Raw genomic sequence first — 15,824 nt, forward strand, 5'->3', positions numbered from 1 at the left:
CTTCTACTCTCCTTAAAATCATCATTAAAATCATCAATGGGAAAAAAAATCTTCACTCCTTGGGTTAGAATTAATAAAATAAAAAATAAAAAGTTCATGTTCTAGTTGTGGATGCATAATTAGGGGAGGGGGAAAGCTAAGATGCAGTTCTCTACCATGTACTAGAGCCATTTGTGCATCTGATTATGTGTAAAAAAGAATCTCTTCAGATAAGAGCAGCTAGGTGTAGGAGTAGGCATGGCAGGGGCAATGAAGCAGATAGTGTTTTTTTAAATATGTTTTTATTGATTTCAGAGAGGAAGGAAGAGGGAAAAAGAGAGAAATATTGATGAGAGAGAATCATTGCATGTCTCCTGCACGCCCCCTACTGGGGATCGAGCCCCAAACCCCGGCATGTGCCCTGAAGGGGAATGGAACTATGACTTCCTGGTTCAGTGGTTGACATTCAACCACTGAGCCACACTGGCCAGGCAGTAAAGCTGATTTTGTATTTAGGTCCCATAAAGAGTTCATAATGTCCTGGCTGGTGTGGCTCAGTGGTTGAGCATCGACTTACGAACTAGAAGGTCACGGTTCCATTCCCAGTCAGGGCACATGCCCAGGTTGCAGGTTTGATCCCTAGTGTGGGGCATGCAGGAGGCAGCCAATCAATGAGTCTTTGTCATCATTGATGTTTCTGTCTTTCTCTCCCTCTCCTTTCCTCTCTGAAATCAATGAAAATATATATATATATTTTAAAAGAGTTTATAATGAAGTATAAGATTAGAAAATGCTAGCATTTTCACTTGATTCTTTTTTAACCGCTTTGTTGTAAAGATTAAAAGATATACTATCTTTTAAGAAGTGTTGCTTTTCAAAGTAAATTGCAAAGTGAATGGACCAAAATAAATAAGAATGGTACAAGGCAGGTGTTTTAAATGATTTGTAATTTTAAGCCACTTTAAAAGTTACTTCTAATTATAGTAAAATAAAAGGTGGTCTGATGACATTGTGGTACTTCCATCTCATATCCTCAGTATTCTATTAAATATAGCTGACTCTGTCTTCTCTTATCTAAATTAGCATAAAACAGTTTTTTTTAAATCTATTGTCAAAATTTGACAGGAAATATCGTTTCCTGATAATGTCATCAGTTAAAACATAGGTCTACAGCTATCTTTTCTGTGGATAATATGCTTTTGTTTTTAACTTATTAAATAAACTAGAGGTCCGGTGCACAAATTCGTGCACCAGTGATGTTCCCTCGGCCTGGCCTGTGGGATCAGGCCGAAACCGGCTCTCTGACATCTCCTGAGGGGTCTCGGATTGTGAGAAGGCACAGGCCAGGCTGAGGGACCCCACCGGTGCACGATCAGGGCCAGGGAGGGTTGTGGGAGGTTGGCCAGCCAGGGAGGGACTGAGAGAGGGCTCCAGGGCTTGTCTGGCCCGTCTCACTTGTCCCAGCAGCAAGCTAACCTACCAATCAGAGCATCTGCCCCCTGATGGTCAGTGCCCATCATAGTGAGCAGTTGAGCCACCTTAGCATATCATTAGCATATTATGCTTTGATTGGTTGAATGGACAACTGGACTCTTTGCATATTAGGCTTTTATTATATAGGATTGAAACATTCCTTATAATCAAATAGAGAGCTGAATAAAGATAGTATCCTTATAGAATGTTTAATTTTAAATTTTCTAATAATTGGCCCAGCCCCTGCTTAATTTATCACCCTGCAGAAAGTAAAAAACTGACATCCATGTAATGCCCTGAACTCTCCAGATAATCATACCCCTAGGCCTTTGCACAAAGTACGCTTTTTGCCCAACTTTCATATTGCTACTTAGCTGCTCCCTCCAGTGTCCCCTCAGAGTCTTCCCTGATTTACCTGGGCAGAATTTGTGGTTCCTTCTTATGTGTTATTCTCACAGCACTTGCTTCATGCTTCAGTTATAGGACTTAATACATTCCGTTGTAAGTGATGATCATTTAAAAAAATAACAGGTACTTGTCTTCACGCCTGTAGACCAGGAGGCTCTGAGGGCAAAAAGACAATGTGATTATATTTGTCTGTCCAGAGCCCAGCACCTGGAAGATGCTCAGTAAATGTTTGTCAAGTGAGTAGTGTAAGCTTTTGGTCCTCATGTTCACTTGCTGAGTGCACATTATTGAATGAACATTGTGAAACATGTGAAACATTGTGAACATTTTTTTCAGATTATGTGGGTAAAAGTTGGATGCAGGACTAGAAATACACTTTTATTATAGAGTTTGGCCCAGACCCGAGGATAAAATAGAATACATAGGATATTATTATTAATACCTGAATTGTGTATCAAATTAAACATTTTTCTTTTGTACTTTGAAAAGATAAAATAACAAAGAAGAGAATTAATATTTCTGACGTTTAAACAAAGCTGGTTGATGTTCAGTATTGGCTTAGGCCTGAAAAAAATCTTAAGATATCTATATCTATATCTATCTATCTATATATATATAGATAGATAGATATAGATATATATAGATATATATAAAATTGATTACATATAAATTGATTAAATACATAACTTGATTATATGTATATATTGTATACATGGTTGATTTTTTAAATTGCCATCTGGTCAAGGATTTTGTGGTCTGAAGCCTAGAAGGTATGTATTCTCGGACCTAGACTGTGTTGTGATTCTTCGTTGTGCGGTGAAGGCTGAGGAAACGTGGCTAACTAGACTACTTTCTGGGATCTTACTGTCCGCTCCTGAGCCAGGGTTTAGTTCACTTGGAGCCAGAGGTTATTGGAGCTCTCATTTATTGAACTGTATGAAGTTAAATCAAATAAGATATGAAGTTGCCAAAGTCTGTAATAGAAGTCTAAAGAAAGTGAAGTGAAATAATTGGTGTTTCCTGTGTTGTTTTCCTAGATGAGGGTCTTCTCTTATGGTAGAAGAAGACATATAAAATATGCCTTTGATTGAGAGATGTTTAAAACATTATGATATTCAATGCACGTAACTGGAGTTCTTTTTCCACTGTTGACCAAATAGGACATTGTGTATAGGAGAAACCTTGTAGGGCTCGATGCCCAAGGACCACATGGAGCAAAGGATGAAGAGGTCGTGATGGGAGAGGGGAAAGGAAAAGCATTTTATGGAAAAGCAAACTTGGGTCCTAAGTCCATATATGCATAACTAAGCATTTTGATAACTCAGTATCGTTACTGAAGCAAACATTTATCAGAGATAGCTATTGAATATCATGTGCTATGTGAAAGTTTAGAGACATGATCTTTGCTTTTGAGGCACTAATTTGTAACCTGTATAGTTCCAAGTGTTACAGTAGTTATAACCTAATAGCAATAGTACAATAATGATTTTAAAACAAAAGCAGTTGATCTAATTATAGTTTCTCTTAAAGCCATAGCATCATGACATTCAGGAAATACTAAGGAATTGACACTAGCACTTAGGTAGTTAAAAAAAATATTTTTTTTGAATCTTTTTTTTGGGGGGAGGGGGTTGATTCTTTTGACTTTTTTTTTTTTACATTAAATGGTAGAAATATCATCATTGCTTTTCTAGATGATGCTAGACACTTAAACTTTTATTTGATACATTAGTAGTTACACAATACATAGCATTCTAACAAATTACTAGAAGGCTGGGCCTGGATCACTTGGCTTGCTTTCCGTTGTTACTCTCTTTGTAATTGTTGAGCATTATAATTTTGTATCATGGACTTTAGAGTCAGGTACGCCTAAATAGGAATTCAAGCTTTAGTACTTATTAATTGTATAACTTTGGACAAAATAATCTCTCTGTGCTTCAGTTTTCTCATCTATGTTATGGAGACACTGCAAAATAGGATTGCATTGCTGTAAGAATGAAATGAGCAAAGATATAACAAGTGCTTGTCCCAGGATCAGGAACCCAGTAGGAACTCTGTAAATATTCTCCTGTTATTTGCCAATGGTAAATTGCTTGTGAGGTTAAACTGTATTCCAGTACACACTTTCAAATTGTAATTACTGCAATAAAGGAAACAGCCTTTATTTGAAAAAGCTTCAATTTGCAATTACTTCAGTACAAAAGATTTAAACTAGTTTAAAAGCTTTTCATTCTTAAAACTTATTCAGAGAAAAACGTGCTAGATTTTGTCTTTACTCTATGAGACTTCGTGTCGAATTAGATCAGGACAGAAGGTCAATGTCTAGAGAATGCCTGGAACCGTTGTCAGTACCACGGCCATTCTAAAATGTAAATCTTTGTACTCTGTACAGATCAATGATTTCCACACACTGTCCTTTTCCTTTAGTGAAAATCAATCTACTAATATGGTCTTCAATGTCCTTGCTTAATTACGGGGAAGTTAATGACATCCTGCCTCTTGTGCATTCCAAATAAAAGCCGTCTAGTGAACCTTTCAGATCTGTACTTTCTTAAACCGGCCTTTCCTGCAGCGTAAACTGCAATCATTGATCACCTTAATTTATTGTCTTTTATCCTGGCTAGCTTTCATCTGAAAAAAAAAAGTGCACAGTGCACATTTGTTTTCCATACTTTACCCGAAATTGTATCTAGGCCAAAATATAATATTTGGTTTTTAAAAGCTATGAAAACTGATGCTTTTGTAGTAAGCTTTTATTCTAAAATAATACTAAGGTTAATGTCATTTCAAATGAAGATGTTATAATGAAAACTTAGATAGAAAAATGGATACAACCTCTCTTTAAATGTCAGAAATGTGGAGTGACTTTACTTTCATTTCTGAAACAATGAGGATTAACGGTGCTGAGAGCACAGTTTCTTAATTTATTTAATTTTTTAAAAGACTTTCTTTTCTTTTTAATATATTTTATTGATTTTTTTTACAGAGAAGGGAGAGGGATAGAGAGTCAGAAACATTGATGAGAGAGAAACATCGATCAGCTGCATCCTGCACACCCCCTACTGGGGATGTGCCCGAAACCAAGGCACATGCCCTTGACCGGAATCGAACCTGGGACCCTTCAGTCCACAGGCTGATGCTCTACCTACTGAGCCAAACCGGTTAGGGCTCTTAATTTATTTTAATGATGCTCCCCACTAGTAGGTTAATCGTCCCTGGAGTTCTAGGATGAGGCCATGATTTTGAGCTTAGAATGGAAACAACCTGGTTTCATACATGTCTGTGCTATTTAGTTTGCTTAAGTTATTGGTGATTTCATAGTTCAATAGCAGAGAAAGACTTTCAGGGTTTATATTTTCCACGAAGCACTACCTGAAAGGTTACACCATGTCTAGCCATCCTAAACTCCCTTCCTCAGGACCTAACTCTTTGGGGCCAGGGCATCAAAAATATCAATTTTGGTTTATTTAAGGAACTACATTTTCATTCCCCAAATTGGCACAGCCTTCCAAATCCTACGTATCTTTTAGAGGCAGTGCAGGGCCAACCCCTCTAAAGCTATTACAGATGACGACCCCAGTTGGCCTGTGATCTTTCCTTTTCTGAAAGTCCTTTCGCTTGTGTCATTAGTACCGTGAAATCTAGAACTGTTTTGTTTTTCTCATTGCATGTTTTATGGTAATTGACCAATACGGCGCTTTGCCTGGTGGGGAAGTCTTTTTGCATCTCATCTCATTGCCTCTGGAAGGCAACGTGGCAGCTGTGACTAGTGCCCATTTTGCAGTTTAGAAGCATGAGTTCCGCAGAGCTATTTGCTCCTCCAAGGTCACACTTCTGCTGAAACTGGTGTCCTGGTTGTCTGTGTTCTGTCCCGTGCTAGCTGTGTGCATCAGTCTTGTCTTCTGATCAAGCCTGCTAACTCTTCAAAGGCCTCTTCTGATGGAGACTCCACATTTCAGATTCCACTTAGGAGGAACTGAGATGCCAGTTCACCCATATGCTGGAAGGGCTTTATTCTACAGATGAGTCTTCCTTCCTTTTCCCTCCCTCCCTCCCTCCCTCCTTTCCTTCCATCCCTTTATTATAATTATTGGGGTGACATTAGTTAATAGAATTATATATGTTTCAGGGGTATAATTCTATAATTCATCATCTGTATATTGTGTGTTCATCACCCAAAGTCAAGTCTCCTTCAATCACCATTTATCCCCCCTTTATCCTTAGCTCTCCCACCCCCCTTTCCATCTGGAATCACCACACTGTTGTCCATGAGGGGTGTGTGTGTGTGTGTGTGTGTGTGTGTGTGTGTGTGTGTGTGTGTTTTAGGGTTTTTTGCTTAATCCCTTAACCTTTTCCACCCAGTCCCCCTACCCCATCCTCTTTGACAGCCTGTTCTCTGTATCTGTGAATCTACTAGTGGCCCGGTGCACGAAATTCATGTGGGGGGCGGGGGGGTTCCCCCTCAGCCCAGCATGCACCCTCTCCAATCAGGGACCCCTTGGAGGATGTCTGACTGTTGGTTGGTAGTCAGACATCCCTCTCGCAATCTGGGACCACTGGCTCCTAACCGCTCACCTGCCTGCCTGCCTGCCTGATCGCCCCTAACTGCCTCTGCTTGCCTGCCTGATTGCCCCCAACTGCCCTCCCCTGCCGGCCTGATCTCATCCCTAACTGCGCTCCCCTGTCAGCCTGATCACCCCTAACTGCCTCTGCCTCGGCCCTCACCACCATGGCTTTGTCCAGAAGGAAGTCAGACGTCCAGAAGATGGCCGGTGGACCCGGTCTAATTAGCATATTATCCTTTTATTAGTATAGGTAGATTATATAGGATAGGATTGCTTAAATGGGGCGGGGGGGGGATCCTTTTTCCGCAGGAGGAGATGTTCTTGGCAGATAAAAATACATAATCCCTATATTTGGACTGATAGCCAGCCATATGCACTATACTGCCAAACCAGTCATTAAAAAATTGAACCGTGCCCTAACCAGTTTGGCTCAGTGGATAGAGAATCAGCCTGTGGTCTCAAGGGCCTCAGGTCGATTCTGGTCAAGGGCATGTACAAATAACCTGTCTTTGTTGTTAAGTATTCTAATTCTCACAACACTTGAGTTTTTAAACTATGGCCATGTTACTAAAATAAAATTTAAAATTAAGTTAGGAAAATAAAGTCCGGGCCTGATCAGAGAGGTGGGGCTGATCAGCAGCTGCCCCAGTCTGCTGGCCTCTCAGAGAGAGAGAGAGTTGGGGCTGATCAGCAGATCAGCCCGCTCGCCAGTTTCCACCCACCGGAGTCTGTTGCGCATGTAGCCTGGCTTTCGGTTGAGCCTTCGGTCATTTTGGCTGTTATGGACCCTGATTCTTTATATATATTCTATATATATATATATATGATTCTGTTTCTGTTTTGTTTGTTAGTTTATGTTGTTCATTCACATTTTCAATTTTAGATTTTTAAATGGTCACTGAAAAAAGTAAAATGAAACTGTTGAACAGGTGAAATGAATTTCAATAATATCTTATGTAATCTAATATGTCTAAAATTTTTAATTCCAGTATTAATTGACCATAGTACTCCTCCCACACCACCCCTACCCCATACCTCTCATTGCTCCTTGACTTTCATACCTTAACTAGAGGCCCAATACATGAAATTCGTACAAGAGTAGGCCTTCCTTCCCCCGGCTGCTGGCACCGGCTTCCCCCCGGCACCCAGGACCTCGGCTTCCCTCGCAGCCCCGACTTCGTCCGGAAGGTCATCTGGAAGGACATCCTCTCTCATTAGCATATGACGCTTTTATTATTGTAGATACCCTGCACGTCACTAGCTCTCACTGTTTCCATTGCCTGTCCCTTCACTGGAGATGGGGCTCCTGACGTTTAGCCTGTTATTTACAGCTACTAGTAAGCAGTCTGGCACAAGGAAATACCCAATAAATATTTTTCATATGAAGCCTACTGATGCTAGCAGTAATACCATCTCCATCTGTTTCCCAGTGGTTTGCAGATTACAGCATGCTTTTCACGTGTATCTCTCAGCAGTCCTTGTGCATTTACAAGATGAAACGTGGAGAGGTTAAGTGACTTTCCATATCCTATGACTTGTAATAGGTGCCATTGTAACTCCAACCTGGGTCTATTGGGTTCAGACTTCTAGAGAAATGAAGACTTGGCTTTTGCTTATTCAGTCCATTCACTAAAAAAAGTCAGAGCTCACTTTTATGGAGAATATTTCATAAAAGTCTGCACCTGGTGTTTAGCTAATCGGTGGCTGTAAGATTGTATATGTTTTCTCAGGAGCAAAGAGCATGTGAACAATTGATGGAACCAGTTAGAGTCTCACTGGGTTCTTCTTCTCCTCTTAAAGACATTCCAGTGGTTCTCATCTGTCTGTTGGGAAAAATTCCTTATACCCTCTGGATAAAGGTACTGATGCATCCAAACAGAATGTAGACTTTTTTTAATATCATAAAGAACATCTGACCAAACAAGACTATGAGATCATTGAGATGGTTTGTGATGCTTTAAAAATGTTGTTTTTATTTGATAGATAATCATGAGTATCACACCCAGTCTTTCAATTTTATGTCCCAGTCCTGGGCATTCAGTAATGTTTAGAGAAGCAGTCTAGTCTGCACTCAGTCTTTCTCTCTCTCTCTCTCTCTCTCTCTCCCTCCCTCCCTCCCTCCCTCCCTCTCTCTCTTGCAGAGAGGGAGAGAGAGATAGAAACATCAGTGATGAGAGAGAATCATTGATTGGCTGCCTATGCCCCCTTCTGGGAATCTGGCCCGCAACCTGAGCATGTGCCCTTGACTGGAATCCAACCTGGGACCCTTCAGTTGGTGGGCCAAGGCTCTTTCCAAACTGGCTAGGGCTGGACTCAGTCTTTCCATAAAATATGCATCATTCTGTGGTCTCACAGACGTTTATTTTAAGAGTTAGGACTACTCTTCACCAGAGCAATAGCGAGAATGCCTTCATTTCTTCCTTTCCTAGGCACTTCCATTTTGTTTGGTAAGTATTAGTCAGTGGGATTTATAGCTTAGAGGAACTACTTCAAAAAAATTTTTTTTACAAAGTAATTGAGTAGTTTGAAAGCACACTTTTTGTGTATTATTCTTCTTGGATTATTGATGTTGATTCATTCTGTAGTGGTTTTCTGGTAGAACAGAAATGAAATACTGGTCATTAAAAAAACAGTAAATTTCAGCCTTGTTAAAAAGAATGTTATTATTATTATTGAGTAGATCCTGCCCTAGATTTAAATAATGACTGATTAGAGCCTCCTCAGAGATGCCCTTTTCCTGCATAAAAGAGATTGTCCTGTTTTTTGCAGTTGGGAGTCATGGTCATAAGCCCCTCCTAATGTTTTATTCGGTAAATCTTTTCTATGCAGCATTAGAAATTGTAATGAGTAATATACAAAGGATGCTGGCCAATTAATAAGTTTACTATTCTAGCTTACAGATAAATGCAGGACGAAATAAAAATAATCAAGTATCCTGGCCAGGTTGGAGTGTCATCCCCATATAACAAAAGGTTGTGGGTTCGATTCCCAGTCAGGGCACATATCTAGGTTGCGGGTTCAATCCCTCCTCAGATGTGTACGGGAGGCAACCGATTGATATTTCTCACGTCTTTCTTTCTTTCTTTCTTTCTTCCTTCCTTCCTTTCTTTCTTTCTTTCTTTCTTTCTTTCTTTCTTTCTTTCTACCTTCCACTCTCTCTAAAAAAATCAATAAAAATGTGTCCTCTGGTGAGGATTAAATAGTAATGATCATGCAAGAGCCATTTTATGAAGACATCATTTTAAAGTGCTTGCCTCACGCATTGCCTAATTTGATAAAAGACTAAAAAGTACTAGGCATGGAAATATGAGGAGTTATTTTGTGGTTACTATTATCATTCTAGAAGTATCTCAGCAGCTGAAATTTCATGGAATTGTGATACTACAGTATTTCTTTATATTATTTCTGTATTGAGATATAATACATACCTTCCAGCTCGCCCATGTAATGTGTGCAGTTCCCTGGACTGTAGTATATTCAGTTTATTAGCCACCACCACAGTCAATTTGAGAACATTTTCATCACCCCAAAAAGAAACCCTGCACCTTTAGCAATCACCTCCCATCTCCCCCAATTCCTTCAGCGCTAGTCAGCGGCTAATCTGCTTTCTGTTTCTATGGATTAGTCTATTCGGGACATTTCACATTAAGGGAATCACTGTGGTCTTCTGTAACTAGCTTCATTCACTGTGCTTGTATTTTCAAAGTTAATTCATGCTGTACCATGAATCAGTACTTCATTCCTTTTTATAGCCACATTTTTTTTTATCTCTTCATTAGCTGATGGACAGTTAGTTTGTTTCCACTTCTCAGCTATAGTATGAATAATGCTGCTGTAAATGTTTGTATACAAGTTTTTGTGTGAAAATATGGTTTCATGTTCCTTAGATATATACCTGCGAGTGGATTGGCTGAGTCTATATTAACCCGGCATTTCACCTTTTAAGGAACTGCCAGATTGTTTTCCGAAGTGGCTGCACCGTTTTACATCCCCACCAGCAGTAAATGAATGCGGGTTCCAATGTCTTGGTGTCCTCGCCAACCCCTGTCACCTTCCGTCCTGTTGGTGATGCCATCCTAGGGGAGGGGATGCGCTACCTCGTCGTCCTTGTGCCTTGCGTCTTCCTGACGGCAGTGTTGTTTGGCCACTTTTCAGGTGCTCTTGGCCATCTGTACGTCTTCTTTGGAGCAATGGCTATCGAGATCCTTTGCCCACTTTTTTTTTTTTTAGTATATTTTATTGATTTTTCACAGAGAGGAAGAGAGAGGAATAGAGAGTTAGAAACATCGATCAGCTGCCTCCTGCACATCCCCCACTGGGGATGTGCCCGCAACCAAGGTACATGCCCCTGACCGGAATCGAACCTGGGACCCTTGAGTCCGCAGGCCGACGCTCTATCCACTGAGCCAAACCAGTCAGGGCCTTTGCCCACTTTTTAAGTTGGGTCACTTGTGTAATGTGAGAGCCCTTTACTATCCTGTGTGTTTCATGCCATTGAGTCGGCTCTGACTCTGGAGACACTACGGTGAGTGAAGCCCGTAACGTCCAGTCCTCAACGGCCCTGCTCAGCTCCTGTGGACTCACGCCTGTGGCTTCTCTTGTGGAGTCCGTCCATCTCATAATTGACCTTCCTCTTCTCCTGCTGCCGTGTTTTCCCCAGCATTGTCTTTCCCAAAGAATCCTGCCTCCCCATGATGTGCCTCGAGCAGAACAGCTTCAGTTTTGTGTTCGCCTCCAGCAACGTTTCAGGCTCCACTTGCTCCAGGGCCCACTTGTTTGTCTTTCTGGGCCCACGGGATCCGCAGAGCTCTCCTCCAACACCTTATTTCAAATGAATCAAACCTTTCCTTATCCTGGGCACACGTTGCTTATTAGACACATGATTTGCGAATATCTTCTCCACTCTGCGGGCTGTATTTCCCTTTCTTGGTGGTGACAGCTGTATAAGTTGTAACTTATCTCCCCGGCCATCATGTCTTCCAAGTCCGTCCACTGTCCGGGGCAGCTCCTCTTTCCGTAACTTCCTGGTGCATCCCTTTACCACGGCACTGAGCTCAGTGCGTTGATACTGTCAGCTTGGAATTTGCCTTTCCCACTGAAGGAAGCTGCCGTTTTGCACATTTTTGTAACTCCAGTGCCTAACACAAAATAGGAATGCAACAAGGGCTTGGTCAACTAAATTAATTCAAAGCTTGAGTCTGAAAAACTGATGCAGGTCAGTACGAATCCACGAAAGCTAATAGGATAGGCCCTGAAAGAGTGACCTTGAATCTGTTGGAGGGAGGGAAACTACAGTTCCTTCTACAGAAATAGGCTCACAGTGTTTCCAGAAATCACCCCTTACTGTGATGCTTTCTTGCGTTCTAGCCCTAATGATTCGGGGGTCCCTGGGCCGACAGGGGTGCTATGCTCTGTGGCCACCTGTGGTCCTGTTGCAAGGATCTATAAGATAGTGCACCGCGGCTGCTTTGGTATGTGCTGAGCAGTGGACCAACATTTACATGACCGTTGATTGATTTTGCTCATTTACTTTTAAATCTTTTAAATTCTTTAGTGCCGTAATTAGGTTAGCTCAAATCTAGTGAGGCCATATGAATAAAGCCGCACCATCTGTGCAGGGAGGTGACCTACTGTATTGTGCTGCCTTGTGGCTCTGATGTGGTGTAAGGAATCCACAGTTTTTCTCTTCCTAACAAGACAGTTTTATGGCAGTACTTTTATATTGATTATTTTTCCTTATGATCTTTTCTTCGCTTGCCCTGAACTTTTCTCAATTAAAGATGTACTCAAATCAGTTCTCTTTCCAGTTTTGGGAGCATATTTTATGTTGTCTCACCATGACTCTGGGTCCTGCCTCCCCCTCCCCCCCACATTTTCGCTATTGCAGATGTCCCCAGTGTCCTATTCTCATTGGAAAAGTACCGATGCCATGAAGTAAAAAGTTACTCCTGCGAAATGAGGATGAGGTTTTACCTGCTTGCAGACATTGTTCCTTCTCAGAGCTCCCTAGTTCTTGATTTTGAACCCCGGAGGCAGCACGGAAGAGACTGTCTAAGAATTTATTGAAGAAGGAAGCCATGTAGTTTTTGTGTGCTTCTGCTGAAATCTGTGCTCTCAGCCCCTGTTATTTCTTATTTGGCACTAAGGCAGCTTAAACACACACACGTGCACGCGCGCGCACACACACACACAAAACCAGTTGACAGCCTAAGCTAAAGGATTTATTTTCTCTTAGCACAGCAAGATGTGCTAAAATTACTAAATCTTGAAAGACTTGCTGGGATTCCTGAATGAGAAATTCTCCTACCTTTGATATTTTTTTCTTTATGAAACAAAAATAGTTCTGTGTCCGTGGGTGAAAGAGCTTGGCAGACATGATTATCATAATGCTGTATTGAAAAGCACTTACTTTGATTGACTAAAACCCAGATGCTGCTCGCGGTAGTTAAAAGCCTATAATAATGTCTTCACTCCTGCGTTCACCACACTTCCATGAGATGAATAATAGGATCCCCCAAGCTAGACATGGAGAAGCTGAGAGAGGACACTTGAGAAATACTCCCCTATCTTCTGCCAAGGTTCCCACGCAACAGTTTTGCCTGGAACATAACCTGATTGGGGGTGGAGGCCTTGTTTCATAGTTATGGTGTCTTCTTTGCCAGGATTTAGGCCTGGCACACTACAGCTGCTCCAAGCAGGTTGCGTGGATGGGAGGCGGGCAGAAATGTTCTATTAATCTGACCGACAGACTGGGTTAGAGGTCCTGGGGGTGCCACTTATTAGCTGAAGTCCCTAGATGGTATACTTGGCCTCCCTAAATGTCAGTTTCTTATTTGTAAAATGGGGATAGACGAGTACTGAACTTCAAGGAGGTGTAGAGTAGTATTTCATTAATATTAGTTATCAATAAATTGGGCAAATTTTCCAACTCCCTATTCAGAACTTGACTGCCCCGCTGTTCATGAGCTTGATTAAACGTGGGCAGGCGTGTACATATATACCACCAGCTCAGTCATTCTCTATTGAAAAATAATAGAAATCGAGGAGGTGTTATTTGGACACCGATTTTTATTAACTCCACTGAATCAGGTTCGGCTCTCACTTTTAGGATTATGCGCTGGGAAAGATGAAATAGAGTTTTCCCAATATGAATATTCTTGTCTCCGGAGGCCAGCCCTGGATCTTAGAACAAAAACAAATCAGTCGTTATTAGTTACTGTATCTCATTTTCCAAAACACATGCTTCATTGTTGCAGTCATTTACAGATAGTTGTACAGGACACACTTCTGCTTTTGTCTTCTTGCTAAATCCCTAAAAGACCAACCCTCATGTTCCTGATGTATTAGAATTGTCAAAAGATTCACTTTAGGATTATGTGTCGAGAAGGCTGTTAGTGTGAGCACTGTGTAACAGTGGAGAGCCCTCAACGAATGCAGTAATAAAGTGGAATCCGAGGATTGCCCCGTTATGAATGATTTGGATGTAGAAAGAAATTATTTTTAGGCACAGCCTCCCTACAAACCCTGAGGCTATGTGTTTTACAAACGAGAAATTTATGCACTAAATAAAAATTACCAGATGTCAGTGTCGGTATGTGCCAACTGGCAAATGTGTGGTGGCTCAGCGTCTGGGAGAAATGATGCTCACTTCTTTGCCATTCAGACTCAGAAGGGGTAGTTGAGGTAAAATGTTGCTGAAAAAATTACAATGTGCTCAGCTACCCGAAGATGTCACATGTTACGAATTGCTCTCTGAAAGGCTTTAATTTTCCCCCCTCATGACTCCATGCGTGTTTGTGGCATTGCAAATGTAACCCGCGTTTCTGTTCTAACTTTATTACATTCTTTTCAGAGGCTTGCCTCATTCTCTGAAAGGGTCAGCAGATACCTTATTTAAGGAACTGACCTGGACACAGCAAGTCTCATAGAGGTCCAATTCAGCGCCAAATGCATAATGGGATTAATTACTTTTATCTTGCACATACCAGCATACCTCAGTAATATTCGTGACATCATCAGATGGATTCTCTTCTCTCTTTAGAAATTCGAGCTCAACTGGTAGAACAACAGAAATGCCTGGAGCAGCAAACGGAGATGCGAGTTCAGCTTCTCCAGGACCTGCAAGATTTCTTCCGGAAAAAAGCCGAAATCGAGACGGAATATTCTCGGAACCTAGAGAAGTTAGCAGAAAGGTTCATGGCAAAAACAAGAAGCACTAAGGACCATCAGCAGTACAAGTAAGAGCGACTTGACTCAGCTTCACCTTTCCAAGGTCATAGCCTGCCTTTTTACTACCCTGGTTGGTTTTAGGATTTCCCCTTTTTGTCTCATAAGCTGTTGATTGGCATAACCCCATAGATTCAAGCAACCATCTGCATTTATGAGCATTAGTTTATCACATTTTAAATTAATAGTATTCTCTTCACAGTTTTCTCTTTCCAATAAATATATATTTTGGGGTAACTATATATTCAAGAAGAACATAAAGTTCATATTTTTTATAAACGTCTTGATTACAGGAAACTAGGAGCTGATATCTACCACAGGTGGATATTTGGATGGGCAAATTTTAAATAGCTGATTGTTCAAGCAGAGACTTCAGCCTTTCTGTGGCGATTTTATATGAAAATAAGCAAGAATGCCCAGCCAGTGTGGCTCAGGGGTGGAACATCGACCTATGAACCAGAAGGTCAGGGTTTGATTCCCAATCAGGGTACATGCCCAGGTTGCAGGCTTGGTCCCCAGTGGGGAGCGTGCAGCAGGCAGTCATTCGGTGATTCTCTCTCATCATTGATGTTTCTATCTCTCTCTCCCTCCCTCTCCCTTCCTCTCTGAAATCAATAAGAATATATATTTTACTTTTAAAAAAGCAATAAGTGTTGCTTAAATTTAGTCCTCCCCCTCTCCCCCTTCGTGTTTATGGTCATTGCAATTGAGACCGACTTAAAACAAGGGTCTTGTAAATATGCTATGATTGAGTGTAATGAAACTTCATCCTAATTGTGCTTCATTTGACCGGTTTTTCTGGTCATGGAATTTACTTCCTAATAAATCCTGGAGACAAAACGAGATCAGTATGCAGATAGAGTATACAGTGCTATGACAGGGTAATCACAGGATGGTCTGGCCCACCTGGTGGCAGTCCATCCTGTAGTGAAGGTGGAAGGGAAGGTCAAGGAAAGGTCCCGGAAGAAGTAATACATAGTGAGAACGGAGGGACTAGGTGGCATGTCAGAGGCTGGAGCAGGCTGTTCCAGGCAAGAGGAACATTGTGTATAAGGAACAGGCCGAAACCGGTTTGGCTCACTGGATAGAGCGTCGGCCTGCGGACCGAAAGGTCCCAGGTTCGATTCCGGTCAAGGGCATGTACCTGGGTTGCGGGCACATCCCCAGTGGGGG

General features: G+C 41.4%; 1 protein-coding gene across 2 annotated transcripts in view; it reads left to right on the forward strand.

Moving 5' to 3' along the window:
• The window catches only part of SRGAP1 (SLIT-ROBO Rho GTPase activating protein 1), a 275,029-nt gene that overhangs the window by 120,093 nt on the left and 139,112 nt on the right, over positions 1-15,824 (forward strand). For both annotated transcript variants that reach the window (XM_006769612.2, XM_006769613.2), the window contains exon 2: positions 14,467-14,662. In XM_006769612.2, the coding sequence (XP_006769675.1) occupies positions 14,467-14,662 (196 nt within the window). The remainder of the gene's footprint in view (positions 1-14,466; positions 14,663-15,824) is intronic.

The sequence above is a fragment of the Myotis davidii genome, unplaced genomic scaffold, assembly GCF_000327345.1.
Source record: "Myotis davidii unplaced genomic scaffold, ASM32734v1 scaffold523, whole genome shotgun sequence".
Taxonomy (NCBI): domain Eukaryota; kingdom Metazoa; phylum Chordata; class Mammalia; order Chiroptera; family Vespertilionidae; genus Myotis; species Myotis davidii.